This window comes from Larus michahellis, chromosome 5, assembly GCF_964199755.1.
Source record: "Larus michahellis chromosome 5, bLarMic1.1, whole genome shotgun sequence".
Classification (NCBI taxonomy): Eukaryota; Metazoa; Chordata; class Aves; order Charadriiformes; family Laridae; genus Larus; species Larus michahellis.
Window position 1 is genome coordinate 67710296 of NC_133900.1, and position 16832 is coordinate 67727127.

Consider the following 16832-nt stretch of genomic DNA (forward strand, 5'->3'; position numbering starts at 1 on the left):
TCCTGCCACCGCCCCCCCCCCCCCCCCCCGCTGCGCGCACACACACACGCACTCACACACACGCCAGTTCTCTTCCCAGTGGTTGCCCCATGCTCGCCCAGGTCCTCCCTCTCCTGCCAGCCTAGCGGAGTCTCCCTCTTTTCCCTCCGGGATCCGAGTGGAAAGGACGGGTACAGGACCAGGCATCACCCGGGGCGCAGGGGCAGGGGCACGCAAACGCCACAGGCGGTTAAACGGCACAAAGGCAAAAGGAGAAGCGAACTAGGGACGCCAGAATAAACAAAGTTGAGCGGAGAGCTTTAACGTTAAAGTTTATTTCCCACTTACCCAGGTAGGTGACGCTACATTTTCGCAATCATCGAAGCAGCAAGTCTCCGTTCGGAAATAAATCTGTTACTTCTTACATGTGTTTATTCTACTAACCCCCTCGCCCCCTTCCTGATCATCTTCTCCGAGGGATTTTTTTTTCTTTCTTTCTCCTAGGAAACCCACAAACACGCTGAAAAGACACATGCAAATGATGGTAATAGGAAGAACATGAACACAAAGACCAAAAGGCTCGAACAGCAGTGGGAAACAGGACGAAAGTCTGAGATCTAAGGCAGCCCCCGTTCCGCCCTGGAGTTCTATGCAGTTACAGCGACTGCAGCTATTTCACAAAAGCTCCAACACGCCAGGGGAAGGTGGGAATCTGTGCGAAACGAGTTTTCTTACCAGCGTGATTACGCAAAATGCAGAGCCCCCGAACATGCACCAGCTCTGCCTAAAAGAAAGGCGAATAAACATTTGCTTTAAAAATCGTTGCTCGGTTCACAGTCTACAGCGGAGGTGGGGAGGGAAAGGGTAGGAGAGAATCACTACGGATCACGGGTTTGAGAAGGCAACAGCGGCAACACTCGGGCGTGTAATGAGGCTGGGTTTTGAGGACTGAACTGGTGTTTTGTGACGAGCAGCTATCCCACTTGCAGCACTAGCAGCAGCAGAGAGAGGGTAAGGCTGGGCTTTCTGGAGTGCAGCGCTTGACTCGTCCTCCCTCCTCCTCCTCCTCCTCCCTCCTCCCCCCCCTCCCTCCCTCCCTCACTCTCGCTCTCTCTCTTTGCTCTCCCTCTTTCTCTCTCTCCCTCTCTCTTTCTGTGTGTATGTAGCGCAGGCGGCTCTGCTGCTGCAGCGTCAGGGAAGAGCTACCGAGAGAGGCTTCAGCAGCTCCCACCACTTTGGGCAAACTTGCCGGTTTACTGCTTCTTCTTCTTCTTTTTTTTTTTTTTTTTTCCCTTCCGAGTGGGAAGCTTCTCAGTTGCCATTCAACATTTTAAAGCACAAGCCGCTCTGCCGTGAAAGCGCCTGAGCCACACTTCTCTGAAAGACACAGGAGGGAATACACAATTGCAGATTTCACCCACCGTGGCGGTGCAGATCACAGGAAACAACTGACTGATATCATTTTATTTGCAAATAGAACTCTGTATTTTTGTTATTTTTTTTTTTTTAGCCGCGTCGCGGATCTTTTCCCCTCCCCTTTGCCATTCCGCTTATATGGATGTAATTCAGAATCTGTGTTAATTCACGTGGGGGATCCAGTTACATCTTGTTCCGCTCCGGGTCTATTTACGAGAGACCAATAATCGCCTTTGGACACATAGTTTTGTTGCTAACCTTTGAACTGAAAGGATCAAGTTCAGATCTGGTTACCTGCATTGGGACGGGAAGGAAGAGGAGAGAGAGAGAGAGAGAGAGAGAGAGGAGAGAGAGGAGAGACTGCAATCTCATTTGTGAATCGCTCTCAGTGCTGCAGATCCAGATTGCTATAACACATGCAGTGCAAATGCAGGTAAGGCACACACACAAACTGCGGATGCAAAAACAAACTTGGGACTGTTGTGTGTGTATGCTCATATCTCCAGCCTTGCAAATTCTGGGCAAACGGCTTCTGCAGTTTCTGTATCGTTGCTTTGTGACTAATGACCTTGCGCAGAGTTGTTAAAAAAAAATCCTCTCCGGAGAAAGAGCTGAACATTTTAGGCGATCTCTGAAGATGGATTTGGGTGCTTTTCTGCCAACCAGAGGGGATATTCTGTGGACTGCTCTGTAATACACGGGGTTCTTCTCCTATCAGCTGTGCGGCTACCGACATTGTTGGGATTTTTATTTTTTTTTCTTTACATTTTTATTTTTTTAAATAACTGCCCATTGCTAAGAGGATTTGGAGTTTTCCCGGACACAAGCCCTTTGAATAAAGCGAATCACATTTTTTTTTTCCCCGTGTGTGCAGAGAGGGGGAAGAATAAAGCTAATGCCTCGGTCGTAAACGGCTGAGAGAGAGGGAGAGAGAGAGAGAGAGAGAGAGAGAGAGAAAAGAGAGGGAGAGTGTGTGAATTGTAGTTAACTCTAGTGTCGAAGAAGACGACCTGGGGGGCTTCGAATCGCTCAGTGCTTCTCCTGCTTTTATTGCAAACCTTGCAAAGTGATTACAGTAACATCAGAGAGGAGGAGGAGAAGGGGGAGGAGGAGGAAAATCCCATCCTATCTACCGAGATGAATCTTTAAAAAGCAAAATACACTGTCCCGTGAACTGTGAGTACATCGCAACTGGAAGGCAGGGAGAGCAGCAAAGGAGCCAGCAGCAGGGTTTTGACCACCAATTGCACCAGCCATGAGACAATAAGTTCCCAGGAACAGAAGGATTTTGTAATTGATCACCCGGACGCTCAGCCGCTCTGTTGGCTTCTCAGGGGAGTTTACTGGGGGGCAGGTGGGAGTGAGACGAGGGGGGGGGGGTCGGTGCGAGGAAGATGAGGAAGATGCGGACTCTCCTTGGCTTTGTGCATTGCTGCTGCTGCTGCTTCTGCTTCTTGCTCCTCCTGCCTCCGCCGCTCTGGGTCAGCCTGGCAGCGGCCAAGCAGCTCCTGAGGTACCGGCTGGCCGAGGAGGGACCCGCCGACATCCGCATCGGCAACGTGGCTTCCGACCTGGGAATCGTGACGGGCTCCGGAGAGGTGACATTCAGCCTGGAATCGGGCTCCGACTATCTCAAGATCGATAACATGACCGGGGAGCTGAGCACCACGGAGCGGCGCATCGACCGCGAGAAGCTGCCGCAGTGCCAGATGATCTTCGACGAGAACGAGTGCTTCCTGGACTTCGAGGTGTCGGTCATCGGCCCCTCGCAGAGCTGGGTGGACCTCTTCGAGGGCCGGGTCATCATCCTGGACATCAACGACAACACCCCCACCTTCCCGTCCCCTGTCCTCACGCTGACCGTGGAGGAGAACCGGCCCGTGGGGACCCTCTACCTGCTCCCCACCGCCACCGACAGGGACTTCGGCCGCAACGGCATCGAGCGCTACGAGCTGCTGCAGGAGCCCGGCGGGGACGGCGGCCGCCGCGCTGGCGGGGGCGGCGGCGGCGGCGGCGGCGGCGGCGGGGGAGGCTCGGCCTCGGCGGCCTCCGAGAGCGCCCTCTACCCCGGCGGCAGCAAGCGGCGGCAGGAGGCGGACGCGGCGGCGCGGAGCAGCGTCTTCGAGCTGCAGGTGGCCGACACCCTCGACGGGGAGAAGCAGCCGCAGCTGATCGTCAAAGGGGCGCTGGACCGGGAGCAGCGGGACTCCTACGAGCTCAGTCTCCGCGTGCGGGACGGCGGCGACCCGGCGCGCTCCTCGCAGGCTATCCTGAGGGTGCTCATCACCGACGTGAACGACAACAGCCCCCGCTTCGAAAAGAGCGTCTACGAGGCAGACCTGGCGGAGAACAGCAGCCCCGGCACCCCCATCCTGCAGCTGCGAGCCGCCGACCTGGACGTGGGGGTGAACGGGCAGATCGAGTACGTCTTCGGGGCGGCCACCGAGTCCGTCAGGCGCCTGCTGCGGCTGGATGAGACCTCTGGCTGGCTCAGCGTCTTGCACCGCATCGACCGGGAGGAGGTGAACCAGCTTCGCTTCACCGTCATGGCCCGAGATCGGGGCCAGCCCCCCAAGACAGACAAGGCCACGGTCGTGCTGAACATCCGTGATGAGAATGACAACGTGCCCACCATCGACATCCGGAAAATTGGGCGCATCCCACTGCGGGATGGGGTGGCTAGTGTGGCCGAGGACGTGCTGGTGGATACCCCCATTGCCCTGGTGCAGGTGTCGGACCGGGACCAAGGTGAAAACGGCGTGGTGACCTGCACCGTGGTGGGTGACGTGCCCTTCCAGCTCAAGCCGGCCAGCGAGGGTGAAGGGGAGCCACAGAACAAACGCAAGTATTTCCTCCACACCTCAGCCCCTCTGGACTATGAGGCTGTCCGTGACTACAACGTGGTGATTGTGGCTGTGGACTCGGGCAGCCCCAGCTTGTCCAGCAACAACTCCTTGCTGGTGCGGGTCGGGGACACTAACGACAACCCTCCCGTGTTCAGCCAGGCCGTGCTGGAGGTCTCCTTCCCAGAGAACAACTTGCCTGGCGAGAGGGTGGCCACAGTGGTCGCCACGGATGCAGACAGTGGCAAGAATGCTGAGCTCACCTACTCCCTGGAGGCCTCACCCCTCTCCTCAGAGTCGCCAGGCGGCATCTTCAGCATCGACCCTGACTCTGGGGACGTGTCGGTGCAGGCGGTGCTGGACCGTGAGCAACGTGACACCTATGAGTTCCAGGTAACGGCCCGGGACAAGGGGGTCCCATCGCTGCAGGGCTCCACCACAGTGGTGGTGCGGGTGGCAGATCGCAACGACAATGAGCCACGCTTCATGCAGGATGTGTTCACTTTTTACGTGAAGGAGAACCTGCAGCCCAACAGCCCCGTGGGCATGGTGACTGTGATGGACTTCGACAAGGGCCGCAATGCTGAGCTCAGCCTCTCCATCCAGCCCGGTGATCACGACCAGGCAACTGGTATCTTCTCCATCGAGAACGACACCGGAACCATTTTTTCCACCGTCTCTTTCGACCGTGAGCAACAGACCAGCTACACTTTTAAGGTGAAGGCAGTGGATGGAGGTGAGCCACCACGGTCTGCCACTGCCACCGTGTCCCTCTTTGTGATGGACGAGAATGACAACGCACCCACTGTCACCTTCCCCAGCAACAGCTCCTACACCGTGCTGCCACCCTCCAGCAACATGCGCACCGTGGTGGCCACGGTGGTTGCCACCGATGCTGACACCGGTCTCAATGCTGACCTCAACTACAGCATCGTCGGGGGCAACCCCTTCAAGCTCTTCGAGATTGACCCGGCCAGCGGTGTGGTGTCACTGGTGGGCAAGCTGGCCCCCAAGCACTATGGCCTGCATCGCCTCGTGGTACAGGTGAATGACAGTGGGCAGCCACCCCAGTCCACCACTGCCCTGCTCCATGTCTTTGTCAACGAGAGCCTGTCCAATGCCACCGTGGTGGAGGGCCAGGTGGCCCGCAGCCTCCACACTCCCCTGGCCCAGGACATTGCTGGCGACCCCAGCTACGAGCTGAGCAAGCAGCGGCTTAGCATAGTCATCGGCGTGGTGGCTGGCATCATGACCGTCATCCTCCTCATCCTGGTGGTGGTCATGGCCCGCTACTGCCGCTCCAAGAGCAAACACGGCTATGAGGCTGGCAAGAAGGACCACGAGGATTTCTTCACCCCGCAGCAGCATGACAAGGCCAAGAAGCCCAAAAAGGACAAGAAAGGCAAGAAGGGCAAGCAGCCCCTCTACAGCAGCATCGTCACCGTCGAGGCTTCCAAGCCCAACGGGCAGCGCTACGACAGCGTCAACGAGAAGCTCTCGGACAGCCCCGGTATGGGGCGGTACCGCTCGGTCAACGGTGGCCCGGGCAGCCCCGACCTGGCCAGGCACTACAAGTCGAGCTCGCCGCTGCCCACGGTCCAGCTGCACCCCCAGTCCCCCACTGCCGGCAAAAAGCACCAGGCCGTGCAGGACCTGCCCCCGGCCAACACCTTCGTGGGCGCCGGCGACAACATCTCCATCGGGTCGGACCACTGCTCTGAGTACAGCTGCCAGGCCAGCAGCAAGTACAGCAAGCAGGTAAGAGCGCTGCGCCCCGCGCAACCCCCGACGCTCACACCCGCACCCCCCCCACACACCCCCCGCGGGGGAGGGAGCGGCGATGCCCGCCTCCCCCCGCCTCCCCCCGCCTCCCACACCGGCACAAGCAGGCACCACCGTCAGCTTCAATGACCCGTTCAGCCTGGCATCCCCGCCCCCCTTCCCCCCCCCCCCCGCAGGTAGTCAGGTGCCCAGAGCAACACACAGCACGCAGCAAGGAGAGTCAGAGATCTTTATTATTATAATTTTTTTATCGTTCCCTCCGCTTTTCACACCCGGCAGCCAACCAGCCCGACGGTGCAGCCGCATCGACGGGGGCGGCGGGACCGCCCCGTCGAGGCGGCGGGCACGACGCCCCCCCGCCCCTTCCCCCGGCAGGCGCAACGGCAGCCGGGCGCGGGGCGGGCCGGGGACGCGGTCGCCAGCCCAGACAGCGAGCTGTGAGGCAACCTGAGGTGCCTTTATCAGCCGCCCGCCCGCAGGCCAATGCCGGCGGTTGCGGGGGGGAGAATCAGGACACACACACGCCCCCCGCCGTTCCCCCGGCGGAGCCGCGCTCCCTCCGTCCGCCCCCGCGGTCCTGCCGTCCTCCCCCCGCCCCCGGCTCCGCCTTCCGCGGCCGATCCCGCTCGCCCCCCCCGCCGTGCTGCTTTCCCAGCCTTACAGGCAGCGGGCTCCGGCCGAGGGGGAAAGTTTGGCCTCGGCAGCCAGGTGTTTTGGGGGAAGGGGGGGGGGCGGGAGGGTCTGTTGCCGGCCTGACCCTTCCTAAAGCTGTGGGTGAGAGAGGGTTTGCAGCCGCCGCGCCGAAGCGCTCGTGGCTGCAATTACCAGGTCGTTCATTAGGACCAAAATGCTTAAATAATCTAGAAAGCCTGTCTGCGGTTTAATTTACACCCCAGAGATCGCACTGGTTGCTCTGAATGCGCACGTTAGCGGCCTTAGAATCGCACACCAGTATGTTTTCAGTGCCTTCCTCCCTCACAACTTCCCCCCCCCCGCCCTTGTATATCACATGAAATTCATTCATTCAAGTTGAGAGGCCCTAATTTGCCAGCCCAGCTGCTGCAGAGCTCCGTCTGCGGAGCGCGGCTGCCGTGAGACCTCGCAGGGCGAGGTGTGACACGAGGGACCGGCTCTGATCTGGGCTGTGGTGGCGGAGATCGGTTCAGCGCAGCTCCAAAAGCCTAAAACCGGCGATGGCAGGGACTTCTTGACAATCCTTGAAACAAAATAGGGGTAGCACAGAGAAGGATCAAGCTCCTAAGTGAAAGCATCTGTTTTGTTTATTTTATAAGACACATATGTAGCCTGAACAGAGGTCACTCTGCTTTCGGGGAGTGCTTTTTGGGTGATAGTACAACGAGATACTTCACACCTGGTGATTTCCATTACATCTTTTCATGTAAGAGAATATTCTTAATGTTTCCTTAGCTACAGTGCATGTTACACAAGAATCTAGAGATAAATGAACGCTGATTCATGTAAATACAGAGCCAAGTCTGGAACAGGGAAATTCTGACTAGTTTGACAAAAATGCTTTCTTTTCAACTTATTAACATGCAAATATGGTACACTATGACTTTTTTTTTTATACTTTGAAACTAGTCTGCTAGTCTACTACAATTGAAGGTTTACGGTGTGTTGCCAGTATTTGCATTCTGCTCAGAAATACTTAAAATACTGTATAAGAAAATGAATAATATGAGCCACTCAGTCTTCCAGATCACAAAAAAAAAAAAAAAAAAAAGTGTGATAGATGTACTATCTGCCAGTGGTTTTGTGTATGTTGTTTTACAAGTCATACAGATTTATAGAACGTTTGACACGGTAGTTTCTGGGTGATACATTTCATTAACTGTCTCCTGGAGAGTACATTACAATTTCAGTTTGAAAATAGTCTGTATAAAATACAAACTACTAAGAAAGTTCCTAAACTTCCATCAACTAAGACTTATTAAACCATAGTGGATTATGCCTTTTTGGTGAACACTGGAATAACAAAGTAGCAGTGGCACATATGCTAATCAGATACTACTTCTTTCTTGCTGCTGCAATTCATCTAAACATGTGAATTATAAACTGTCAAAGTGTAATTTATTTTCAGTGTAAAAGAACGACTTGCACGCTAACTGTAGGAATGGTAAAGGACAACACCATAAAACTGACTATTTTTCTTGATAAAAAAACCTGATTTAGGATTACATTAAAAAAAATTTTTTTTAAATTACTTCACATTTTTCAAGGATATATTTTGGTATACGTTATAAGGCTTCTTAGTAGAAGAAAATGGCTTTATTACGCTTTTACTTGCAACAGTCAAACCGAAAGAAGCACACGTGGAATTGCTCCAGTATTTATCTAGTTTGTTACAAAACCAATTTCTCAGCCCCGATAGTTTTCCTGTGCTAAATACTTAAGTTTGTTATGAAGGTTAGTTTACCTGAGGAGTTTATAGCCTATGTTCTAGTGCCTTGTCTGTTTTATTTTTAAATATGTAGAAAGTATTTGCACGGTTGTAAAACGGGCACGGAAGTTAAGGAAAGCGTCCAAGAAAACAGTGAAGATAGTGCTAAATAACAAACTTTAAAGGAGATATTATTAGGCACAAAACTTCCGTTACCGCTTGCCTATGAGTACTTGCCAGCTTGTTGCTGAGGGACGTTGATATAGTTTTGTTCACGCTTTTGCATAATAGTGGGGACATTAAGACGTATTTGCATAAGCAATAAGTAGACTTCTCACCTCTCAAACACTGCCAGCGCAGCATTTCCCGGTTTCTCAGGCAAAACACGTGAGGATTTTTAACACCCAAACCACGTGGAGCTCGTTCAGCCCGGTCTTTAGAGAGAAATGTGAAGCAGTTGCAGATAAAGGGTTCTGATGTGGTGTGTATCAGATTATTTTGTGTATCAGATAGAACCAGTGGCATAGTGACGTGCCCATGCTGGGGAGACTGGTTGAAATCCCTGAGGCTGCCTTTATTTACTCATTGGCACTTCCCTTTGTTCTAAGGAGATATTAGAAGGTGTATAAAGTTTTAGAACAAATAAGTGGACACAGCAGAACGCACCTGCTCTGAGTTACTGGAGATGAGAGCAATACTCATTTCCCCTTAGTGTAATTAGAATTGGTAATTGATACTTTCGTATATCTACAACATAGCAGTCAGGAAATAAAGCCTCTACTTAGGTGACCGACTGGTGTACCCCAGTGAATGCAAGTTGTTTTCATCAGGATTATTTGATACTTCCTTTTTAAGGTAATGCATTGGATTTCTTATATGAGTTCCCAAGTACACCTCGTTTGACACAGTGCTGTATAGGAGAACTTCAGTGGAGAAAACCAATCAATTTCTAACTCTCCTCCTTCTTGACATCAGGTGTGTTATACAGAGTTTAAGTTCTGCGTTCAGTAGACTTCTGACATTTCACCGTCCCTTTTTCAGAAGATCTTTCACAAGTTTTACTCCTGTTTGTGTCTTATTTGGCATGATGCTACTCTGAAATACTCTTTTAGCTTCCCTTTTATCCATTCTCGCCTAGTCAGTCAAGCACTAACATCTACTTAACAGCAAACAAATGTTTAAATCACGTAGTATTCCGTAGCTCTTAATCACTTGCCAAAAGTTAAAGCTGTACAGAAGTGTTTTGCTGAATGGGAATGAGTTTAAGCAAGTGTTTTCCTGGATCACAGATTTAAAATCTGAACCCTCCAGGTGCTGCACGTTGCCTGTGAGGAGCCTGGATGCTGCGAGCTTCCAGCAAAGACAGCCAAAGATAAGGAAAGCTCAGTGTTTAAGAGGAATAATTCGCAGCTTGGAGGGTTGCATCCTTAATCATGATTCTAATCGTAGATATTAATTATAAATAATTGTTTATTTTCTAATGTCAGTTACAGATATATCTTTATATTATATGCTTGCTTTTCCCTCTTGTTTCACGGTGTAAAATAGTGGTATATGAGCAGGTTTATTTCGCTGAAAGTTTTAATCATGAATATGAGATTAACACGTTAACAGCCACTGTTTGAAGAACAGGCCTTTTAAACCCTGTTTATATGTTTACATTTTTTGGTCATCATATTCTCTTGGATTTTTTTTTTTTTTCTACTCAACCAACAACGATTATTGACTATTTAAAACACTGCAATTGTGGTGGTGGTATTTTGGTGGGGTTTTTTGTTTGTTTGATTTGTTTAGGGTTTTTTTTATTTAATTTTAAGAGGTATTGGTCACCATTGGGAGAATTAGCAGAACCACTACAGGAATTTCTGAGCAGCATTATTTCTTTGCTTGGGGTATTGGCTTTCTGGCAATTCTGTAATCCTTTATGGATTACCCCTGTGCCTTTTCTCATTGGAAATGTACTGTTTAGTGAAGAGAAATGTTTATCATACCAGAGTGTGCTGACACACTAATCAAAACTAGATGAATTTCCTGTAAAGTCTTATTTCCAGGAAAGCAAAATACACAGAAATTAATTTTTGAAAACATTCTTTGTACGGCAGCCAGTTAATTTGTTTCACAGCATTTCAAACATTAATCAGCCTGTTGCAATGTAGAAGCATTTTGACTAGTTGGTTATCATGTATGTGAATTGTATCTATACACTAAATGGGTCCATTTCGTCATAAATGTACACATATAACCAGCAGCCTTAATAGGATCCAAAATTCACCCATGAAGGGGGCAATCAGTTTAATCACGCAGAAAAGCTTTTTTTCTTGCCTATGTACAGACACACACATACATACAGGGGCTTATCTCAAAGACTGCTTTTTATAATCACAAAGCAACTCTTGAGTAAAGCTTTTCACAACTTTCAGCTAAGCAAATGTATAATAATAATCGTAAACATAACAATGTTATGGTAGCACTAAGTGCATTGTAGAGAAAAAAAATGGGAACGTTGTCATTAAGTGTAAACGTTTACATTGGCGTCTTCTTTCAGACGTTTAATTTTAATACTGTTTGGTGCAAAGTGTACAGAAGTATAGTTCAATTTTCTGTTCTCAATTTGCATTATATTAAATACTTCACAATTAGTTTTTAAAAGTGACCCACATTTGACATTCAGTAACAAATTATGATGAAAGAGGGGCTAATTAAACATGAAATAGATGGATTGTTGATGCTTTAATTATCTATATTTAACACAAAGTGTTCCACTGATAAGTACAGCCTTTATTTTTTTTCCTCTTCGGTAAAGTCATCTTGTACAGTGCGCAGATGACTAAGTTACCACTGAATCATTCTGTGCTCCCAGGAGATGGAGAGAGCCAAAAGGGACAGGATCTGAGTAAAGGAGGATTCATGCTCTGAATAAGTAAAGAACTGTACTATTATAGGCAAGGGGGTAGCAAGAAGCATCTTTAAAAGGATAGAATGTGATATATCAACTCAGACAGCTCTCCGGCATTGTACATACCGATACGAACCTGGGTTCTAACCCTGGTTAGCAGTTCGACGGTTGCCGTATCAGTCGTTGTGCTGTAGCAGTGTATTTCTGAGTGTTTCTTTTTCTTTCTCTCTCTCGCTTTTCTTTTCTTTTTTTTCTTTTCTTTTCTTTTATCTTATTTTATCTTTGTAATGTTTACCTGCCTTGTTTTCCGGTATTTGGGATGTTTGCTGGTTTGAGCAACTGTCAGCTGTGTTTCAGAGAAATACCTGTCCTGCAGCTTCAGGCACATTTTCCTTTAAGGATTTTCTTTCAAAAGTTTTAGAAGGTTTATACAGTTAGTGAGCTGCTGGGCTACTTTGAGATGTAAAACTTATTGAATTGGTTTTGCGTTAAAATAGAAAAGAAAATGAACAGACTTCATAAGTAGTTAGCATTATGCTTATGAGTCAATTAACTAAATCCTTCACAAGCGCTGTGAACTCTTCACTATATTTGCTGAACATTTTAGTATTTAATTACTAACCTTAACAGAACACATCATTTTCATTTTCTTTGACTATATATACAGGAAAAATTGATATAGATATATGAGCAATCCAGTACAGTATTTAGCAGGCTGGCTTTTGAAGTTTTCTAAGCAAGTCTGCTTCCAACAGGTATTTAGAAACTGTTAGAGCAGCAAAACAATTTCCTTTTTTCAGTCTTAGTCTACGTGTAATATGTTCCATGTAATTTATGTTCTACACTTCTCTTTTTACTTATTCATTACCTTTTTAGTTGTTTTTATCTCACTGTGTGCTCAGGCAATGCTATTTCTGTATTTTTCTCCTCTGGTTTTTCTTTCCTAGAAGAGTAGATTTATTGTCTGTCTGATACCAAATTTTGGACTTTACTACCTTATACAACATACTCATCAATAATTAAAACAAGAAAAAATAGACCAACAGTTACTATCCAGAATCAGAAGAAAGTTTTTAATTATTGGGGTTTTTTTAAATATATAAAATTTGCATTATTTCAATTTTTGAATGGAGATTGTAAAAGAAACTCCGATGTTCATATGGGTGTACCTCAAGTTTATTGACTCTGCGTGTTAATGAAAAGTGTCTTGGTAATATGGACTGTGCAATTCAAGTTATTCTAACAGTGTACACTGCATGGCCCAGTAGCAGTATAAGGAGAACATTTAAAATACTGTTATTAAAAATATCTTAAATTATTTTCTTTCAGTTGAACTTACAATGCTCAAGCCTTGCTAGCTTCATATCCCACAAAATGCACGTTGCTAGGTAAATAGTAAAAATGAAACTCACCTATAGCCTTTCATTTTTTTCTTTTTTGTACTAAGTCGCACTGCTTGAAATTTTAAAACCTTAATTAAGTGTCAGTGAAAATAATTTGTGAATCTAAGGTCCGAGTAAAACAGCAGATGAGGTAAAATCATGGTGTCCCTTTGAGTTTTGACTTCTATGAAAAAAAAGTCTAAGGAGAGGGTAGAGAACATACGCATACAAAAAAGTTGGGACTGACTTACTGGCTTCCATATACTTCAGGCAACAGAGACTTCCCAGGGTCGCTTTTATTTTGCTATTGTGGATAACAAAATATCACGCTAATGCTGGAGTAACTAAGGTTAGTTGGGGCATCTAAAATGTGACTTACAGCAATGGAAGAAGACAGAGGAGGACTTAAAACTTCTTCATTTCTTATTTTAGTGCAATTTCCTCTATAAATATTTAACTGAGAGCAGGTCATGAACAGATGTCAAAATCTCAAAACATGATTGGTTATACCAAAGTACCAGTCAGTCAAGTTCCTGAATGGTGCCAGTGACACACGTTGGAGTTGTCCTATAAACTGTGCTGAACAGGAGTTGTTTGCTCGCTCTTGTGTGCCCATTTTCACTGACAAGAGTTGTAAAATTACAAGTAAAAGCAACTTTTGCCTGCATTCAAAAAATAGGGAATAAGTTTGATATATAAAAGAAATGAGCAGTGTGGAGGAATCACTTTTTTTTTTTTTTTTTTTGTGGAAGGAGAAGATGGGATAACTTAAGAGTAAAAGTTTCAGTTTTTAGAAGTTTGAAAATAAGTAATGTTCTGGACACATTTAAAACTGAAAGGTATGTAAAAGTGATATGCTTTTTTTTTTTTTAATCAATCAAACAATCCTCTCAATTAGGTAACACAGCTGTTTTGCAAGCATTAGCTTGTAAAATGCTGCAGCGTAACCCCAAAAGTATAATTTAATTTTACTCAGAGTGGAGCACAAATGACACAATTATTAGAAGCCGAAGAAAAGCATTATGTTTGTCTTTCAAAACTTAATTTACCTTATTAACTGCTGACAAGAGTCAGTATATTTTTTTTAAAGGCAAACGTCGTTCTGTCAGATGAGATTTTGTTACAGGTTTTATGTTCTGAATCAAACAACCTAATGGCTAACTTTGTAACCCCTGAAATAAGATGTTGCAAGTAGCGTTCCTGGAGTATTAGGAAGCAATAAAATTAATATTTATCCAAGTATTTCATATAGGGTCTTTTATTATCTACAGATAATATGAAGTAAAATTATAGACAATGTAAATTCAGTTTTTTTAAGACTAGGTACAGAAGGTGGCTACTAGCTGACGTGCTGAAAATCACTCACAGAATACGTGGTAGAACTAGAGTACAGAAATACTGATTCCATCTGCCATAAATTCAGAGAGAATTTTATCTTGCAGCCTTGTCTGATCCAAATCCTTTATGGTACCATATTGTAAATAACAAAATATTTGTCACCTGACAGGATAAAAATTCCTGCATTACGTTGTCACATGATAATTATGGAGAATCCTCCACAAACTCCCTGCAGAGTAGTTTCTTGACTGGGGATGTGGCCAGGATGCTCAGGAAGTGTGTGTCTTTTGTGGTACGTGCCAAATGTTTTCTCTGTGGTAGCTCTTAGAGAGAAGCCGGAGGGGCTGCCGTAATTTATTCTGTCTGTCCATGTATAGATGTCAAGGGCTTTTCAGCCCTAGAAGAGTGTAAAATATGAGAAGTAGCTCCTACTTCCTTTGGATACCAAATCCATGTGAGGCAGAATCGCTTTAACTTGTTCTCGGAGACTTATCCTTGGGGAAAATAGTTCTTTATTGGGACAATACTTTTACAGGAATGCAACTTGATGTAGAATCGTGTTTCTGAGTTCAGCGTTACGCTGAAAATGGAACAAGAGGAAATTATGGAGACTGTCATGGTGTTCTGGGTGTGATTCAGCTGTGTAAACATAGGCATCCTAGTGTCACTTCAGATACCCTAAAGTTTCTGAGATACCTGCGCAGAGCTGCACAGACAGGCTGTATGACGCAAGGCCTGGGTGTCTTCTGGGACACTCTTCCGTAGCTGCAGCTCAAAGCCAAACAAGAAAGCAATCACTACATCCTTTGGTTTACTTAAAGAAACAATAATTAAAGTAAAATTAAGCACTCTGTGAATGTAGTGCATTTTGGCAAGGTTGAAAATGATTTTTCCAGCCAGAACTTCAGCACAATTTTCAGATGCGTGTGCCATACACATGCCTATTAATAGAACATGCATGTGCAGATATTTGTTCACCTATACACTGATGTTAGGTTAACAAGTTATTTTTGAATTGACACAAACTGTCTCTGTTTTCAGAGAAACAATACGGTCAGCAGTTAGCTCAACCGAACTTCCATTCATCTTCAGACCTCTCAGGCTGATGTTAATCTCGTGTTAGGTTAAACGATGGGTAGTTCGACAAAAGTCCATCAAATTCAACTAATATCAATTGCTGTAAGTTAAATTGGGTGATACAACATTCAGAGACTGCTTTATATTAGAACAAAATATATAGAAGATCAGTTTGGATGTTATGCATCAAAATCTCCCGTGTTTAACTTAGCAGCATGTATATATGTATAACTTGCAATAGGTTTTCATCAGGTATTACATCCAAATGTAAAATTTTCTTTGTAACGGGCTCTGTGAATGATGTGGCTTTGATGACATTTCAAAAAGTACGATTTCAGTATTAAACAAGTTCTTACTCAAGCCAATGGTACCGCAAGAGTATGTATGGCGAGCTACCTCAGTTCAGTTACTTGACAGGTCACGGCGTTTGTTTGTGGAGTTGCCTGTTACCCCTCGTAGGCATACTTACGAGAAACACGGGAAAATTCATATCCATTTTATAATGCAAAACTTTATCTCTCAGATGAAATCTGGCCATTTGCTTCGGCAAATCTGTTTAATGTATTTAGGACTCCTTTTTTTTAAACGCTATATTTAACCAGAGAAAATACTTCATTAGTTTGCAAACTTTCTAAAGATGAAAGACAAGAACGGAAATATAGATAATAAAACAGCAAACTAAAGTCTTAGTTACTTCACCTGGCCCCAACATTTTCACAGTGATATTTTAAGTCCCTGTTCTACCATCTTCACTGTTAACAACTTTTATGTCTGCTGGTGTCAACATACATTTGGTGTCATTCTCCAGCATGTCACTCCTGTTCTAAGTGAAGTTACATTGTCATAAAATTTGAGTAATGAAATGGTGAATCAGTTCCATCCATGTGTTTTAAATTGGTTATAATGACATAACGTGTGCCTTGCGTGATAGTGAGAGAGGATATCCATCATTCTGTTGAATCAGACAAATGCTATTTTCAATGAGCGTGTAATTATGTTCCAGTTGCAGCACAAGTTTACAGAAGGACAGTAATTGATTTCTCTGAGAGAGAAGTATTTGTTTCCTTTCCAAGTAATGTTGTGAGTTCTTTTACAGAAGGAGTAATTGCACTGGAAACTAGAAATCTCTACTCAAGACAGGTCACTACATGCTCAGCCACTGAACCTCAGCCCAGATCTTGGGTAAGATCTGTCATGTAGATTTAGCAAATTCACTCAGAAGGCTCCTCTGACTATGTACTGATGGATTTATTCTGCTTCCTGCAACTTAAGGGCCTGAACCTATCACTTTATTTTAATGGTATTTTTCTGAATACGAATAAAATTTAGCTATTTCTGGAACAGGTGTTAATTCACGAGTAAAAGTGGGAGCAATAGGTGTGAAACAGAGCAGTACCTGTTTTTGTGGTGGCTTTCAACTGTGAGTGTTTTTCCTAGAAATTACAACATGTAGTCTGGCACACGTATTTTACCCAATTTATTACTATATACATATAAAATAGAATAGAATAATGTATCTGAAATATCTAACGACAGCACGGATGGGAGTAACGGCAAGGAACTACCACCGAGGTGCCGTAGGTGTCTCATCGGGACGTGGGTTCCGTCAGTAGGTTCAGACTTGACACTGGGAGCTCCCTTGAGCAGATACGAAACCAGTATAGGTTGGTGCAGCACGGTAACTCACCCTGTCTAAATTCTCCAGGTTCGTATCCAGA

General features: G+C 45.9%; 1 protein-coding gene across 5 annotated transcripts in view; it reads left to right on the top strand.

The window, feature by feature from the left end:
- The first annotated feature begins 2181 nt into the window (after nt 1–2181).
- PCDH7 (protocadherin 7) overlaps nt 2182–16832 on the top strand; it is a 280656-nt gene continuing 266005 nt past the window's right edge. For all 5 annotated transcript variants that reach the window (XM_074587755.1, XM_074587757.1, XM_074587758.1 and 2 more), the window contains exon 1: nt 2182–5996. In XM_074587755.1, the coding sequence (XP_074443856.1) occupies nt 2790–5996 (3207 nt within the window). In that variant the 5' untranslated portion in view covers nt 2182–2789. The remainder of the gene's footprint in view (nt 5997–16832) is intronic.